This window comes from Primulina huaijiensis, chromosome 3, assembly GCF_012295235.1.
Source record: "Primulina huaijiensis isolate GDHJ02 chromosome 3, ASM1229523v2, whole genome shotgun sequence".
NCBI classification, from domain to species: domain Eukaryota; kingdom Viridiplantae; phylum Streptophyta; class Magnoliopsida; order Lamiales; family Gesneriaceae; genus Primulina; species Primulina huaijiensis.
The window spans coordinates 2,864,474-2,881,891 of NC_133308.1; the positions used below are offsets into that span (position 1 = coordinate 2,864,474).

The 17,418-nt window shown below is 34.9% G+C and overlaps 3 protein-coding genes across 3 annotated transcripts; 2 read left to right on the forward strand and 1 right to left on the reverse strand.

Annotated features, from left to right (window-relative positions):
- The first annotated feature begins 907 nt into the window (after positions 1-907).
- On the forward strand, positions 908-2,698 carry LOC140973073 (fasciclin-like arabinogalactan protein 4). Its single transcript, XM_073435628.1, has one exon. It carries the CDS (start codon positions 1,009-1,011, stop codon positions 2,257-2,259), a length of 1,251 nt encoding a protein of 416 aa, XP_073291729.1. The 5' UTR covers positions 908-1,008; the 3' UTR covers positions 2,260-2,698.
- Positions 2,699-9,837: 7,139 nt separating this feature from the next.
- On the forward strand, positions 9,838-13,137 carry LOC140973074 (probable protein phosphatase 2C 4). The gene is made up of 4 exons (XM_073435629.1): positions 9,838-11,739; positions 11,839-11,952; positions 12,443-12,707; positions 12,803-13,137. Exons 1-4 carry the CDS (start codon positions 10,054-10,056, stop codon positions 12,916-12,918), a joined length of 2,181 nt encoding a protein of 726 aa, XP_073291730.1. The 5' UTR covers positions 9,838-10,053; the 3' UTR covers positions 12,919-13,137.
- A 587-nt stretch (positions 13,138-13,724) lies between these two features.
- On the reverse strand, positions 13,725-17,024 carry LOC140973075 (putative E3 ubiquitin-protein ligase XBAT31). Its single transcript, XM_073435630.1, has 8 exons — positions 16,559-17,024; positions 16,409-16,468; positions 16,058-16,129; positions 15,718-15,839; positions 15,461-15,601; positions 15,267-15,374; positions 14,754-15,012; positions 13,725-14,482 (listed from the first exon to the last, which is right to left on the reverse strand). The coding sequence occupies exons 1-8, from the start codon at positions 16,736-16,738 to the stop codon at positions 14,114-14,116; spliced, it is 1,311 nt and encodes a 436-aa protein (XP_073291731.1). The 5' UTR covers positions 16,739-17,024; the 3' UTR covers positions 13,725-14,113.
- Positions 17,025-17,418: the final 394 nt, after the last annotated feature.

Consider the following 17,418-nt stretch of genomic DNA (forward strand, 5'->3'; position numbering starts at 1 on the left):
TTAACAAACTACTAATTATAACCAATTTTGATACCTTTTAGTAGGACTTGTCATAGCTCCTAAAACAAAAATACTCCCAATGATTCAACAAAGAGTGGGTCTCATGTGAGACTCATGGATTTTAATATGTGAGACGGGTCAATCATACTCATATTCACAATAAAAAGTAATATTCTTAACATAAAAAGTAATACTTTTACATGGATGACCCGAATAAGAGATCCGTCTCACAAATAAGACCCATGAGAACGTCTCACACAAGTTTTTGTCTTCAACAAAAAGTTAAATCAATATCATAGTATATAAATAAATTGTCTTTTGAAGTCGTTAAAGCTTTAATTTTTATTTTAAAAAAAATCATATGTTTTAATAATGATTTAATGTATTGAATTTTTTTAAAATCATAAACTACTAAATTGATATTAAAATTACTATTAACGAACTTCCGAATTAAGTTACGTTATAGTCTCTCTCACTCAACCTACGACAGTTTAATCATGACATACCATGTGTTAGGTTGTCATGATATATGCACCCTTTCCCAATCTTTTATCACACAATTCCCATTTTATAATAATAACTAAAACAATAAGTCCAGATAATATTTATATTTAATCTATCTTAATCAGCAATTCAAGAATGCTTCGCCAGGGAATATCCAAAATTTTCTTACATTGGTGATTTAAATGATTGCCTATTTTTATATAATAAAAACTTTATAAAATTAAATGATGATTGGTACTTTTGTTACATATGTATATATTTATAATTTTGATAAATTGTTCATAATCGTATTCACGTATATGTACATCATGGTTTATATTTTTTATATATTAAAATAAAAAACATAATAAAATTTAATTTATATATTGTGCATTAAATTAGATAATAAAAAATATTAAAAAAAATCTCTAATTTCTCGCTCCCATCATTCCCAGCATAATCGATTCCCACTCACACACACAGTGTGTCTTCATTCCCACCTCATCTCTACTCCAACACACAGAAATGGCTATCCGAAGCTCCATTCCCCGTTTTACCCCTATCAATTTCCTCTTTTTACTGCTACTCTCCACTTGCCCTCTACTCATTTTCCCATTCAACATCGCCCAGCTCCTTCAGCCATTTCCCGATCTCTCCGATTTCACTTCGCTGCTTTCCTCCACCGCCGTCGCCTCCGATCTCGCCGAGCGCTCCTCCCTCACCCTTCTTGTTGTGCCCAATTCCCATCTCCGCTCTGCCGGCCGCCCCTCTTCGGCCACCCTCGCCGATGTCCTCCGCTACCACGTTCTTCTCGAGTATCTTTCCTGGTCCGACCTACGCCTCCTGCCCTACAACGGCAGGCGCGTCACCACCCTATTCCAGACTACCGGCCGCGCGACCTCCAACTCTGGCAGTGTCAACATTACATTCGATGCCGAGTCCGGAGACGTCACCGTCCATTCTGAAACCTCTAATGCCACCATTCTCTCCCTAATTGAAAACATACCTTACAATGTGTCAATCTTCTCGCTTAGTTCGCTGTTAATCCCTTACAATCTCGACCTCATGGCTTCCGAAACCCGCCCCACTCTGGGGTTGAACATCACCAAAGCGCTTATCGATGGGCACAATTTTAATGTGGCGGCATCGATGCTTACCGCCTCCGGTGTTGTTTCTGAGTTTGAAGCCGACGAGGGCGGTGCTGGGATAACCCTTTTCGTTCCTACAGATGAAGGGTTCGCCGATCTACCTTCATCCGTCAGATTTCAGTCATTACCTGCGGAGAAAAAGGCCATGGTGCTGAGATTTCACGTCTTACATTCATACTACCCGCTGGGTTCTTTGGAGTCCATTGTGAACCCAGTTCAACCCACTTTGGCCACGGAGCAGAATGGGGCTGGCAGTTTTACCTTGAATATCTCTCGGGTTAATGGGTCCGTCGGCATTGATACCGGAATAGTCCAGGCATCCATCACGCAGACAGTGTTCGATCAGAATCCGGTGGCTATTTTTGGGGTATCGAAAGTGTTACTGCCCAGAGAATATTTCGGGAGGAATCCAATTGAGGTGAAAAAGCCTAGTGACGGCGGTCGAGCGGTGGCTCAGCCACCCGATATTGCACTTCCTCCGGGAGATTCTCCGGCAGAAAACGGTCCTCCGAGTCATTTGTCATCACCGCCGGGGCTGGAAATGCTGTCGGAGGCGGGTAACGCAATTAGGGTGCTGCGTACTGTGTTGGGTTTATGGTGCGTTGGATTGTGTTGTCTGTTGCTATAGCTACAAGATTTGGTTGCTTCATTTGGAAATTTGGATTGTACCACGGAAGATTTGAATTTGGTGACACAAATTGCTGCCATTGTTCAACTGGGATTGAGCGTTCCAGTGGTGAGAAAATTGTTGAAAAGAAATGTTTATTTGCCAATAATCTAGGCTTAGGGGATGTTTATTTTTCATTCATAATTTAATTGTTAAAAAATCACCATTTCTTGAATCTGTATTCCTGTTGCTTGTACAGAACTTGGATTTTTTTTTTGGGGATTACATTTTGTAATTTAATAACAAATTTTGTTGTACAAGTGACTCTAGAATTTTAGAGTATTTATTGCAAATTATAGTACAGTACTTTTCCAAAAAAATGTACTCCGTATGGAAACAGATTGCAGGAGAAGCTGTGTTTGTTCTTCTTTTGAACAGAAAACCAGAAAAAAAATTGCAGCTTTTTTGGAATTGTGATTCATTGAAGAAATTACCAAAAATTTCATGAGCATATTTCTGACTTGTAGTAAAGAGCGTAAGAGTTTCTCATTTCTTGTTCTATTCTAGTAGTATATCTCTGTTGGAAATTTTATCGATTTCCTGTCAACATACTTGTATATTTACTCAACTCTTGGGTTAAAAACGATTTTTAAAAAAAACCATTTGAATCCAATAAGCAGGAGTTTCTGGGCGCCGATACTGCTAGTTTGTTGAAAAGTTTGTATGCCCGGTTTAGCTACAAGTATAATGAATTAAGAGGTTATCTGGCATTGGTCTCGATATTTTAATACAGTATACGAAAATTTATCCCAATTGGATTGATCGAATGAAGTGAAGAATCCACCCGAACAACACTCCTGGCTACATGAATAAAGCTGTTTTTTTTCCATCTATGTGGATGGACAGAACATAATAGGAGAAGCATCATTTATAACCGAGATTTGAGCTGTCCAATAACCAAGCTCGGTACATAGATTATGCCTCTGGAGATGGCGATTAATGATGCTTGAATATTGGTTCCTTTCTCTTCAAACACCAGACTTCCTTCCATCCACTGTTTCTTGGTAAGGCTTAACTTCGATACCTTATCTGCAGTTTCGTCATCGAATTCTCGATTTTGTAGGTCTCATATGTCACAAGGAATTTGATTAATTGTCTGCACAACAATATGCTTAAGATTCAGTCAGTCTTCTTTACATGTTAGTTTACACTGCTATCTGGTACAGTCCATAGAGCAATACTGATCTCCCTCAAATTTTGTTGAAAGAAATTTGATGGACGCTTAAATAAGCAAGCTGAGCTCTGTTTTGATTTTTTCCTTCTTCTTTGGAAGACACCGATTAAAACTTTGAGAAAATTATTGCAATGATAGCTGGTATAGGTAATGTACCTCAATGAATTTTCTGTTTTCGTTGTTCAAGATACATTATTGCCATTAAAATCAAACAAATAAAGAAAGTGCATTTCATGGATTTTACAACTACTGGAAAGGCATTGTACTTGAATACAACTAAATTAGATTTTGCTATATTTATCATCGGAGCAGATATTCTTATGTCCGTGAACAGATTGATTCGGTACATATCTTCATTAAAGGTTGAATTGGGTCGGAGATATATCTTACAAAATTTACATGGGAGATATATCTTACGAAATTTACATGTGATATGATATCGCATTTGTTTTGTGTTATTATAACCTTAGGGGCGTAAACGAATCGAGTCTAGTCGAATATTACAAAAAATTGAAGGCACGAATTTGGGTCGAATTAGTTTCTATCGAGTTCAAGCTCAATTCGAAATACGGAAATTTTAAAATATTTGATTCGAATTCAGTTCGAATTAAAGCTCGAGTTCGGTTCGAAAGATTAGAGCATGTTCGCGAACTATTTGAATTATTGATCGAAAATAAGTACTTGAAATATTCGAAATTTATTTATTTAATATATAATTATATTATATTAATAAAATATTAAATCTCGCGACATGTTCGAGTTCGACTCGAATTCGATAAGTTCGAAGACAAAATCAAATATTTTTCGAGTCCACTCAGTTTCGTTTACATCTATGCAGTAAATATACTTTGGCGAGATCTATAAAATAAATATCCTAAAATTCTTGAAATGTATATTCCTTATTCGTATAATGGTTTGTTTGAATGACTTGTCTTTCACCTCTACCCTGATCGTAGTCCGTAGTGTCCGCCAATGACACATACTCTAATCACATTACTTTTTTCCCCCAAAAAAATAAAAATAGAAAAGCTGCAAGGGAATCTCATGACTTTGTCTCCCCCAAAAGCTGTACAAATATCCACTTCTGGTACCAGAAAATGGGCTTTTCTACTATTGTAAGAGGCCCATTTTAAGCATCTTTTTTGGGTATTTGAGGCCCACATTCTGGAAATAGAGTGTGTCGATACTTTTTATCTAAAAGACTTTTCTTCGTAAGTTATCATAAAAAAAATTGAAGGATTTCGTAATGAATGCTTTCCTAAGACCCAAAACAAAAATTTTTTTAAAAAAAACAGAAGACGACAACGTCGTGTTTTTTGAGTTTTTACTCAAAATAATCATTTTTTCATTTGAATATTTCGGTGTTAATTACAAATATGTGGTTATAGAAAATAAATATATATTTACATTAGAATTAACAATCCACTACGATTACTTCAAAAAAGAAAATTTGTAAGAGCATCTCATTTTTTGTTATTCTTTTATAGAGATCTAAATCAGTGCATTTGTTATATAAAAAAAATGCTATTATTCCGTCAATTTCCAGTTGTACATTGTCCATTGTCGGCTGTGCTTTATAAATTATAGCACATGAAATTTATTTGTAGACATATATATGTGTGTATAAATGAATTTTTTTCGATTAATATCCTCAAATTTATTGCTAGCATTTGATTGCTAATATATATATGCGTGTGTGTGTGTGTGTGTGTGTGTGTGTGGAATTAAAAAATTTGAGGTGTGAGCTACAGCTGGTCTATACAAAATATCAGTTGTTAGATTTTGAATATCTACAATTTTTTTAGGAATATATGAAGAGATATTTTAGGACAAGAGACATTATGATTTTTTCCTTATGTTTTTGCTCTGAAAATTTAAAATTTTATTACACAGGTGCATCTAGTCCATTTGTATTTGTGATGGTAGTTGACTATGTGGTGTACGAGCAAATGGATATTCGATATCCGAATGAAACTAAACTCTTGAGATCATTTTATAAGAGTTTTTGTGTTATTATAATAAAACTCTAACTAGATAAAACATCTCAAATCAGTGTTAACCGAGTTATAAGTAACTATTTTACAACTTACTAGGTATCTTGTGAGACGATCTCACGGATCTTTATCTGTTAGACGGATAAATCATTTACATATATATAATAATAAGTAATACGTTTGATATAAAAAAATAATATTTTTTCATAGGTGAATCAAATATAATATTCGTCTCACAAAATTGATTCGCGTAATTGTATGAAACATATTTTTTGTTACTGTTATTGTTGTATCCCACTATCACCTAACAACAAATTTTGGTTTAGGTTTAAAAAATGATAATCAGGGCAAACGCATTCGATTACGTAAGAGACTGAGAGATAATTAAGAAGGGATTTTAGAAGAAGACAACAGCAAATTTGGGGATTGAATGGTGGCTGCCCCATGAACATTGCCCACTTGCTTACGTCCCATTATTATATTTTATTTCTAAAAAAAACATTTATTATATTTTTGGAATCTTGAAAAATGTTTTGTTTCTTTCTAAATGAAGTCTTCAGGTGGGCACACATCTAATATGAAAATCAATCGTCAATTGGGAAAAATAAATCAATTTTGCATTGGGTCAAATTTCCCAGAAAATTCTCTCTGGTTGAAGATAATGAGGTGTGGGTATCGAAACGTGACAGTTTGAAATGTTATACTGTCTGAAATATATAATTTTTATTGTTATCATCAACTGTAATTTTTTATAAAATTACAAACATTTGTTCTTACAGAGCTTTTTTTTGAAAAAAAAAAAGGTTAAATTTACATTAAAACTAACGCATTTTGAAATTAAAATTGTAACAGAGAAGAAAATATGTGAAATATAGAGTTAATTGGTTGAACAATATTTTTTGGAAGTTTCATGAAAAAGAAAGACAACTGGACAACATCAAAGACTTGGACACCCTCCCTAGTGTTTGAAATGAATGTGTAAAGCAAATGCTATTTCAATATAAAAAAATACGACTTTATAATAACATAATTGTCTTAGATTTCAAATATATCATAACATAAAGTCATTTCAAACAATTTATCAAATCCATATATTTATCAATTTTTATAATTTAAATAAAAAAAATCACATACTGTATAGTTTGCACAACACAAATGAATGTATTATTATATTCAGTTAATATATAGTTATTATTTAATTTAATTTTTGGCACAAAAGTCAAGTAGAGAAAGTGAAATGTTTTGGGAACAGGTTGACAAAATGTGATTAATGTTTTCGGAAATTGAGTTCGCCACGTGTCATTTTCATGCCGTGTCATCCTACGGTCATGATCTGGGAAAATGTTTTCACGATGACTTTTTTTTAATCTTTATTTTTATACTTAATAACCGAGCTTTTTGTTCCTTACCTAAAAATTATAATTCGTAATATCAATATAATTTTAATTTTTTAAATCGTACAACAACTCAAACGATATCTGACAGATAATTATTATATACAACAATTTACATCTCAATAATTATAATTATTGCAATCAAAGATAATCGAACTCATGATTTTGACTCTGATACATATTGAAGAATCAAGTATTTATCATTAGACCGAAAACTATAATTGTTAGCCAATGCGCAACTTTATTTCCTTATACTTGTGACAACATAGAGTCTGAGGAGGTGTGTGTCTATCTGTTGGTGTTGTCTCATATTATTTGGAGATCAGTCTTACTATTTTACTACAATCATTTATTTACCCAACAACGATAATATTCCTTTTAATATCTGATATCATTCTTTTTACAATCTATATAATCTATATTATAAAACATGAAAATATTAGACTAATCAACTTTGATATTTTGTAGTAACATATCACATATTTTATCTGTTTTGAAAAATATTTTAAATTCATAAAAGATTTTATTTATTTTACATATTTATTTAATTAAATTTTTAAATATTATTTTTAATAAAAAAACATGTAAAAATTAATAATAATTATTCTAATTCTAACTATGTAAATATACACATCGTGTACACCGAGACACCAATAACTATAAACATCGATGAGTATTTCAAATATAAATTTTGTGGTAAGGGAATTTATAAAAGTCGATTCTTCACGTTACGTTACGTGTGATAATTGATAAGCTCCTATTAGATTTCAAATTGTGTTATACTTTTTATATAGTTGAAAACTTTAGGACATACAACTTTTCAAAGGTTTGTCGAATTTATTTGTCTTGCATTATAAAAAAAAATTATAAGTCAAAATGAGACCGTGACATTCTTTATTGAGACCATCGCGTTATTTTCAACTATATTTTATATATCATAATGTTAATATAAAATTGAAAATAAATTGTACATGCAAATTTTTTATTACAAAGTTATTGAAGCAAAAAATGGGTTGCAAATATATAAAACGACACATGCTAATTTTTTGGCAATCGTCAGTTTTTGACTTGAAGTTGTTGCCAATTTCATATCTAACGCGTTTTATGGATAATCGATGAATTAATTCCACATTTCCAAATTCTTAATATCCTTCATTCACACTAGGGCATGAGAATATGATATATGAATTGAATGGAGTAGGGTATGGATTGGATTTTTTATTCGATTAAATAAATAAGTAATCGGTTATGAGAATTTTCGGATACGAGGATAAGACAAGTTTTAAAAAATACTACTCATATATATATTTTTGGATAATGAAATTAGTATAAATTATTTCTAATATTTGTTATTTTTTCTAAAATATTTAATATGCTAATTTATATATATATTTTCTTATTGTTCTCAACAATTTAGTAAATATCCATAATTTACTCGAATTAATTCAAATATGAGAAAATATAATTATAGGTGGTAATATGATACTTGGGTATGGTATAAATATCAAATCCTCCGTCAGATATGTGGACGATCATGAAATTGAATACCCAATATAGCTTAATATAATAAATGGGGATATATGATATATAATACAAACCCGACTCATTTTCATCTCAAAAAACTAATGATCCCAAAGACCACTATTATTTTAGTTATTATTTTTAAAATCACTTTAGTGTTAATTCGAGTGTGGAGATGTTTTCAAGTTCAATCCGCTTAAAAATTTGATCCGGTGACTTTTGAGGCTATTTTTGGGAAAGCATTGTCACGTCTCCGATCCAAGTCTATATATATGCAACTATACAATACAATAGATATCTTAACAACTATTTATTATTTTTTGTTTTACGAAATTGATTAATTAAAATTATTATATGAATCAATTATAGATGTTACTCATTCAAGCATTTATTTATAATGTGGGACATGAACTTCAGAATAGTGATCGACAAGCACATATATCATTAATTCGAAATCAAATTCAAATGAATTTAAATTTACGAGTCATTATTTAGAATATTAAGGGGTGTGGAATGATTAATTTGAGGAGAAAGTATTTAAATGTTATACACAATTTAATAAAATTGATATGTTTATGTCGAACATAATTTGTTCAATATATTTTACCTGATTAATTTGATTTTTCAGTTTATTGTATTAGTTTGAAAATTTACGTTACACACGTGAAAATATGACATCAATGAGTTCGATAGCCAATTTATGACAAATTTTATTTTTCTCTAAAAAAAAGTTTGATTTAATTCCGATTTAAGGTAGAGCATCAAGAGATATTTTAACGGCAATTATCAAAATAATTTGTATATTTATTATCATTTCTAATATGAAATATCAAAAAAAGCTGATTTTATCGAAATTGCAAAATAAATTAAATGAACATTCTGAAACAAAATCCTAGATATATTATCTGTTGGTAAAAATTTGTGTGAAAAGGTCTCACAGGTCGTATTTGTGAGACGGATATCTTATTTGGGTCATCCATGAAAAATTATTACTTTTTATGCTAAGAGTATTACTTTTTATTGTGAATATCGGTAGGATAGATCTGTCTCATAGATAAAGATCCGTGAGACCGTCTCACAAAAGACATACTCTTATCTGTTTATATACATTTTATGTAAACTAATTAATTAGAAAAATTGCTTCCTTTTTACTTTCGGATTCATTTTATTCGAAATTTTAGAATGATTTTTGCATAAAAAATATTTTAAAATAATATATATTTATTTATTAATATCGATGGATATATACTAATTTTTTGTATTGTGGCTGAAAAAAAAAAACTGCGTAAATACAGAATAATGTATCGGTACGCGCAATATGATGCGCGTGGAGAAAGAAAACCTTAACCTGTCCAACTTTCAAAGGTTCAACCTTTATCAGTCAACCTCTGTCCCCTTACTAAAATAATAAAATAAATACAAAACAAAGCATCATCCACCTAGCCCCGATTCCAGTCCTCTGTTTTTATTATCCACCCAAAGTCAACGTCTCTCTCTCTCTCTCTCTCTCTCAACTTCACCGCTTATTGTCTCTGTCTCCTACTCATAATTGCACATTTTTATCGCTGGATATGAACAAACTGAACTACTCCATTCTCTCTGTTGAAAACAATTTGAGTTCGTTTGTTTAATCTTTTCTTCTTCTTTTTTTGGCTAAAGAACGAGTACGTAAATGGGCAACGGAGTGGGGAAGCTGACTGTTTGTTTCACTGGAATGGAACCCACCGCCGACTATACTCGGCGGCGGAGGAAGGATATGGAGGCGGGTTTGATGATATCAGATCCGTTGGATGATCTGGGTCATTCCTTCTGCTACGTCCGGCCAGAGTTGACACGGCTCCCATCCTCTAAAGTTCATTCCGAATTTGATGAACCTGCAACGACCACGTTTAAGTTGATTTCCGGCGCCTCCGTGAGTGCCAATACTTCGACCCCGCTTTCCACGGCTTCGCTCGATCTTTACTCTTACAACAGTGTCGACCGGGCCTCCGCGTTCGAGGGCTCAACCTCATTTGCTTCCATCCCTCTTCAGCTTGTACCGAGAAATTCGTCTATTTACTCTGGACCGTTGTTTAACTCCGGCTTGATTGCGAATTCAGGCCCGATGGAGAGGGGATTCATGTCAGGCCCGATTGAGAGAGGCTTCATGTCAGGCCCACTTGATCGTGGGATGTTCTCGGGCCCTCTTGACAAGGGTGGCTCTGATCAGTTCCCGAGAAGCTATTCCCATGGCGGATTTGCGTTCCGGCACAGATCGAGAAAAGGGTCGTTTATTCGGGCCGTTAGGCGGGCCTTTTCGAAAGGCATCAGTAGAGGTCAGAAATCCATTGTTGCACCAATCAAAGGCGTTGTTTCGATGAAGGAACCCGATTGGATGGTGGTGTCGGAGAAGCAAAATGAATTAACAATCAGTAGTGTTAATTTCAGCAGCGAATGTAGTTTGGATGAATATGATTCTCTAGAAAACCAGAATCTTCAGTGGGCTCAAGGAAAAGCCGGCGAGGATCGAGTTCATGTAGTGGTTTCCGAGGAACATGGATGGGTTTTCGTGGGGATTTACGATGGATTTAATGGCCCCGATGCACCGGATTATCTGCTGTCCAATTTGTATTCAGCTATACATAAAGAGCTGAAAGGTCTGCTTTGGGATGAGAATGACAAGTCTGATAATTCATCCATTTCAAATCCATGTTCCGCAATAGACAATTCCTGTTCGATAAAACCGGACTGTAATCCAAATCCTAGTTTGACTGATGATTCTGTACGGGATAGAACGATCAATAGCTGCTCAAAATGTATAGAACCAGAGAACTACCCTCATGCAAACTGGGATAACTGGTACAAGAAAAGGAGGGGTAGATATTCAAAGATTAAGCACCGCAGCGCTGCGAAAAAATGGGAGGACAATCAGAAGAGATGGAGGTGTGAATGGGATAGGGAAAGATTGGAACTTGATAGAAGATTAAAGGAACAGTTGAACAAAAACAGGTCGAATGGCACAGGCGCGACTAATCATTCTGAAGTGTTAAATGCTCTTTCACAAGCATTGAAGAAAACAGAGGATGCTTATCTAGATCTTGCTGATAAAATGGTTATGGATAATCCTGAGTTGGCCTTGATGGGTTCTTGTGTTCTTGTAATGTTGATGAAGGGAGACGATCTTTACTTATTGAATGTGGGCGATAGTCGAGCTGTTTTGGCTCAGAAGAAAGAGCCCGATCTTTGGAGCCAAGATTTGGAAAGAATCAACGAGGAAACATTGTACGATCTCGAGTCTTTCGATGGTGATAGGTCGAATTTGCAGCCGAGTTTGGCTGGTTTCCAGTTAACCATGGATCATAGCACCTCCATTGACGAGGTAAAACCCCGCCAAATGAAACGGATTTTTTTAATTTGTTCTGGTGTTGCTCGTGTTTGATCGATCATTTCGCTGTATATTGTTGTCTTTTGTTTTCAGGAAGTTACGAGGGTTAGAAATGAGCATCCCGATGATGCTTCGGCAGTGATTAATGACCGTGTAAAAGGCTCGCTAAAGGTGACTCGGGCTTTTGGTGCTGGTTTTCTCAAACAGGTGCGGTGTGTTAGATTAGTTTTTTAATAAGCAGATTCCTCTTTTATTCATGGAATTGAAATGTTCTACCAACGAATAAAGATCGAAAGTAAGAGGATTGGTGGTGTATTATGAGAACCTGTGATACCGCCAAGAGGCAGAGAAAAGTGACTTTTCTTTACATGTATAGGAGCATATTATATTTTCGTGTTTTTGGATTTTTATTTGATATTTTTATGATAAAATTGTTACCGTATTTCACTATCATGCGATATACAACTACACGGGTTAGTAATCTCAGTATAAAGTTGGAATTCCTCTGTGACAATTGGTTGCTTTTCTGGTTTTTGAGTCCTTTTTTACACGAAAAAAAATATCGCTGATTTCATATTAGCAATAGCTTTCCTTCATACCTTAGGAATTTGAAGAGATTATACTGAAATTGATTGTCGAGTGGAGTAGATTTTTTTGAAATATAGCTCATTTTTTATTCTTGATTTTGTTTCTGCAGCCTAAATGGAACAATGCACTTTTAGAAATGTTTAGAATCGACTATGTCGGGACATCACCATATATAAACTGCATCCCTTCACTTCACCATCACCGATTAGGATCACGAGATCGGTTTCTAATATTGTCATCGGACGGACTTTACCAATACTTCACGAATGAAGAAGCTGTATCAGAAGTGGAACTTTTCATATCTTGGTCACCAGAGGGAGATCCTGCACAACATCTGGTCGAGGAACTGTTGTTTCGTGCAGCAAAACGAGCAGGTACATATGTAATGTTTACGTTCAATAGAATGTTTATATTTCCTTACTTATGGAATTCTAAAAACGTCGCATCTGCTGTTTACGTTCGATTTCAGGTATAGATTTTCACGAGTTGCTCGAGATACCACAAGGTGATAGACGTCGCTACCATGACGATGTCTCGATTATTGTCATCTCTTTGGAAGGAAGAATTTGGAGATCTTGTGCATAATTAGTGTGAACCAAGTAGAATTGATAATTGTATAATTTTCCATGAAAAGAAAAAGCTAGGGAACACCCATTTTTGATTTTCCTCTATGAAGACGACTAAGTTTTGAGATTTAAGAGAAACTTGGCCGTTGGTATTGTAAAGATGAACATTCCTCAATCATCTATTGCCATAGCAAATTGTAATTTTTTGAAATAAATGACATCCCAAGAATTTATTTTTTTGTTTTGGGGAGCTTAAATTTAATGTTTGTTGTATAAAAAGAGCTTGAAATGTGTGTAATGTATATGGACGCCATGTCGTTTAAAAAATCCCTCAATAAGTGTAGGACACTTGCAATGTGGTCGAACCCCTTGATTCTTAAATCTTAACTCCTAACCAATCGAGCAGATAAAGGAATAAATGCATTTGTGGTTGGGGAAGGAGTGGATATCAGATATGTATCAGTAATGATGGTGGAAGAGAAACTGCCACAATCATTAATATTGGACAAACAATTCAAGTAGGCTATGCTTAGATGTAATATTTGTATCTCATTGTTCCTGACATGTATTTCTTGGCGCCATTTTTAGGCTGTAAAAAAGTTACTTGACTGGGAAACATGAATTATATAGGTTAATTTATGTTATATCGAGAGTGTCTCTTTTTATTCTAATACAATCAAATCATGCAAGTCATTCACATTTTTATAAAAATTGACATATAAAATTAATATTTGACCAGTAAAAAGAAAATAAGATAGAATAATAAGTAAAATTAGTTAAAATTAAATTAATCAATGATGGCAAAATAGTTATGAAAAAAGGAAGTTATCGTGACTGACAGAGAGTAAAATTAAACAAAATATACGACAATGACGGAATGACATGCAGCGGTCGTCTGTCCAAATTATTCATTGCAATGTCTCCCCAGTTTCACGAAAGGCGCACTACGTATTTTCATTAACTAGGTTCACATTTATACACAACTTTTACGCATTTATGTTACAAAGTTTCACAAGACAGGGAAGCAACGAATATAATAATTTTAAAGTTCAAGATTGAAAAGAATCAACACCCTTGCTATTTTACCAACAAGTGATTTCATACCTGATGATGTGAAAGATTTCACTTATTTATTAAGCTCTGTATAAATATAAAAGTGAATTCGATCGCTTGGATCCCAAGTCGATGCTCTTGATACACGAAGGGGAGTGCTGCTATGTATCCAGTGTTAATGGTTTATCGAGCCATTCGTTCTCGGATATAATCGTGCCTGAACCAAGGCCACCCATTTTCCCAAACGATACACCCTTGAAGCTGCTACTTCCCTCACTCCAGTTCAGAGACCTCCAAGATTTTTTAGGAATGTCATTTTCAGTTTTAACCACCTTAGCCACCACTAATTTGAGAATGCTACTTCTGCAGAAAGGGCAAACGGGTACAGAGTGGCACGCGGTTGTAGGGTTGGGCTTGTTGTGACAGCATAAGGCAAGCGTGCAATGCGCACACATTCGGTGCTCACATTCTTGAACTTCAATGGTGCATGCTTGATCGAAACATATGCAGCAAAGATCCGAGTCACTTGCCTACATAAGAAAATTTGGATAGATCACATGATTCCTTCGAGTCAATACATAATTGCCAAGATTGGATCATGAACCTTTATATAAAATTCTTGCGTATTTATAGTGAAATTACTTTATCAACAAAAGAAAGACATTCTCATAGGCCTATAAGTCCTCCGTCCAATATGACACATTCAACAAATAGAAGCCAAAGCGTAAAAACATCCACATAGAGGTCAGGGGAGATACAGAAGATAGAAAGGAACGTCTTACAGAGATAATAGTGGATTACCTCAGACATGATATCATCGAAGCCAGAGTCAGATGTTGATGGAGATGGCAGCGAGCAAACGATTCCTTTTAATATCATTTTTTCCTTCTCCCTATTGGCCTCCATCAGGGCATGTTCCAACAGAGATTTTGCCTCCTGATTAAGCTCGCCTATGAATTTCAAAGATGACGGCCAGACAAGAGGCTCTGGGGATGAAGGATTCAGCAAAGCTGCAGATGCTTCATGGTGATGCCTTAAAGCTATTGTGTACGGTATTCTCCTAAATCATGTTAACCAAAATCCACATTTATGTTACGTTCATTGGAAAATGAAATGATATTATGAAAAAAAACTGCCTACATCTATTTGTCTTGAAAGTTTCTTCCTTCAATATGACAAAAGTAATAAAACAATATTCTTCATGAAGAAGCTGACAAGTAAATGATATTGTATTGCAGCCAGCATGCAAAAGATTAACCAAGTGTAAGTTGCTTTCTGTACATAAAAAACTAATGAAAAGTACAAGAAAAATACCCTGATGCATCTCGCTGAATTCGATCTGCACCCCAAGCCAGCAACTCTCTAATGCAATCAAGAGAACCTCCTCTTGCAGCAAAGTGCAGGGGATTACTACCCGCAAAGCTGTAGTATAGCACAAGATGATTAAAAAACCATGTCAAATACACCATGGGCACGACTAAGGACTTGAATTGACAACGTTACCCTACCCGTATCCACCAGTTGAAGCAGAAACAAGGGCTCCATTGTCCAACAATATGTGAACACATTCAGGCTGTCTTTGACGAGCAGCCAAGTGCAACGGTGTTGCTCCTTTACGATCTCTAATGCTAACGAAACGGGAATATCCCCTATAACAATTTTTTGCACGGTTTGAAATACTGATGAGAACTGCGCCTTATAATGAAAGATTAGAAGGAATTTCACTATATCGTACTAGGTTAATCAAAGCTGGAAGAGGGCCCACCAAGAAGCAGCCACTGGGGAGGTGCTGGCAGCCGATAAAATGGCCTGAAGGCAGCCAGAGTGGCCATAGTAAGCGGCATAGTGCAAGCAGGTTCTCCCACTACGTGAATCAAACATTAAAATCTGTCTCCAAAGCTCAAAGTTAGGCATTGTAAAGTAACATTCGAATTCACCCTTCACTCCACCGAGAAATAGTTTCAAAACTTATTGCTTTTACATATTTGAAGAAATGAAGTTTTATATAAAACTTCCATCGTTCCACTCGTTATTATTTCAGGTTCTGCACATTAGAAGTAGCCTAATATGAATGCCAAGAATGATACTTAGTTTGGTATACATACATTGGCACCAGCTTCAATCAGCTTCTTCACGCAGGAGATATTGCCACACATTGCAGCCAACATCAATGGAGTCTACAAACAATATAATCGCACCCAAGATCAAATTTTTAAGTAGTCAGAAGCACCCACGGGAAAAAACAAGTTAAAATTTAATGAGCAATTTTTTTTAAAACCTGAAAAAATTCCCCTCCCGCAATAAAATAAGTTGCTGGTAATATTAAATTCATGGAAACGTCTACGAGCGAAGGACTGCACATCCATAATTTCCTATTCAAACTCCTAACTTTACACCCAAGCGGACATTATTTATACACGAATTAAAAGAAGAAAAGAAATACAAAGGCACAGTACCTGCTTGAGTCGATTCAACACATCCGGATTGACAGATCCGTCCAGAAGAAAAGAAAGAACCTGAAACCCACAAAAGAGAAACCAACATAAACCAAATTAAACATGCAAAGAAACTTCATAAACCCTGAGAAATAAAATAAAAAATCCCACCTCGATCTGGCCATTGGCGGCAGCAATATGCAAAACTGAGTTGCGATCATACACCGTAGAGCTGTGAACAAAAGCTGAATTCTTGCCCATAAATTCCTTGACAGTTTCAAAATCTCCCAGTTGCACCGCACTGAACAACCCCAACTCATCACTACTTCCGCAACTCAGACCCTGACCCATTATTCCTCCTCCTCAAAATCAATACATGCGATCTTTTTGTACGCACAGGTGGCGTCGCTCCTACTCCAACCGGAGATATGCGCCACCGTCTGAACGCGGTGGCTGGCAGAGAGGAGAGTGCTTTACATAGTTATTTATTGGGAGGGAGGAAGAAAAGCTGACCGTGTCAGAGAGAGCGTGTGGGGACGGGCAGAAGTGAGATATTTTACGGGCAGTTAGATTCCCAAATAATACACTGCCATTACAATAATAGAAAGGATTACAGTACCTGTTGTCGTTTGAATGTTCAACTGTGAGTCAATGTCGATTTGTCTTTTGCTTTCTGTTCAAATTCCCACTCTTCGCATATACCTTTGGAAAACAAGTTCCGAATACTACTATATTTATTAAGACATTATTTTATTAAAAATCACCAAAATGCTTGGATTCATAGTTGTCTTTGACTTAAGGTGAAATCGTCTAAAAACAAGCATTCTTGTTAGATCCAATATTATTTTTTGGATAATAATTATGGATTAATAGTAATAAAATGCTTGGATTCAGACATTATTTTATTAAATTCGAAATTTAAGTTAAGTGAGTAAATTGTTAACAGATAAAAATCACCAAAAAAGAAGAAGAAAATAAAAAAGAAATGCAGAGTTGGTCATATTATATTTACTAATTTGGTGCAAATTTCG

Bases quoted from the DNA above. Each gene is read 5' to 3' on its own strand.
- LOC140973075 (XM_073435630.1), bottom strand. From the start codon at position 16,738: ATGGGTCAGGGTCTGAGTTGCGGAAGTAGTGATGAGTTGGGGTTGTTC. The intron at 15,013-15,266 runs GTATTTTTCTTG...AACATGATTTAG, and splicing joins ATTCAGCGAGATGCATCAGG to GAGAATACCGTACACAATAG. The intron at 14,483-14,753 runs GTAATCCACTAT...TTTCTTATGTAG, and splicing joins TCGATGATATCATGTCTGAG to GCAAGTGACTCGGATCTTTG.
- LOC140973073 (XM_073435628.1), top strand. From the start codon at position 1,009: ATGGCTATCCGAAGCTCCATTCCCCGTTTTACCCCTATCAATTTCCTC.
- LOC140973074 (XM_073435629.1), top strand. From the start codon at position 10,054: ATGGGCAACGGAGTGGGGAAGCTGACTGTTTGTTTCACTGGAATGGAA. The intron at 11,740-11,838 runs GTAAAACCCCGC...TTTTGTTTTCAG, and splicing joins ATAGCACCTCCATTGACGAG to GAAGTTACGAGGGTTAGAAA. The intron at 11,953-12,442 runs GTGCGGTGTGTT...TTGTTTCTGCAG, and splicing joins GTGCTGGTTTTCTCAAACAG to CCTAAATGGAACAATGCACT.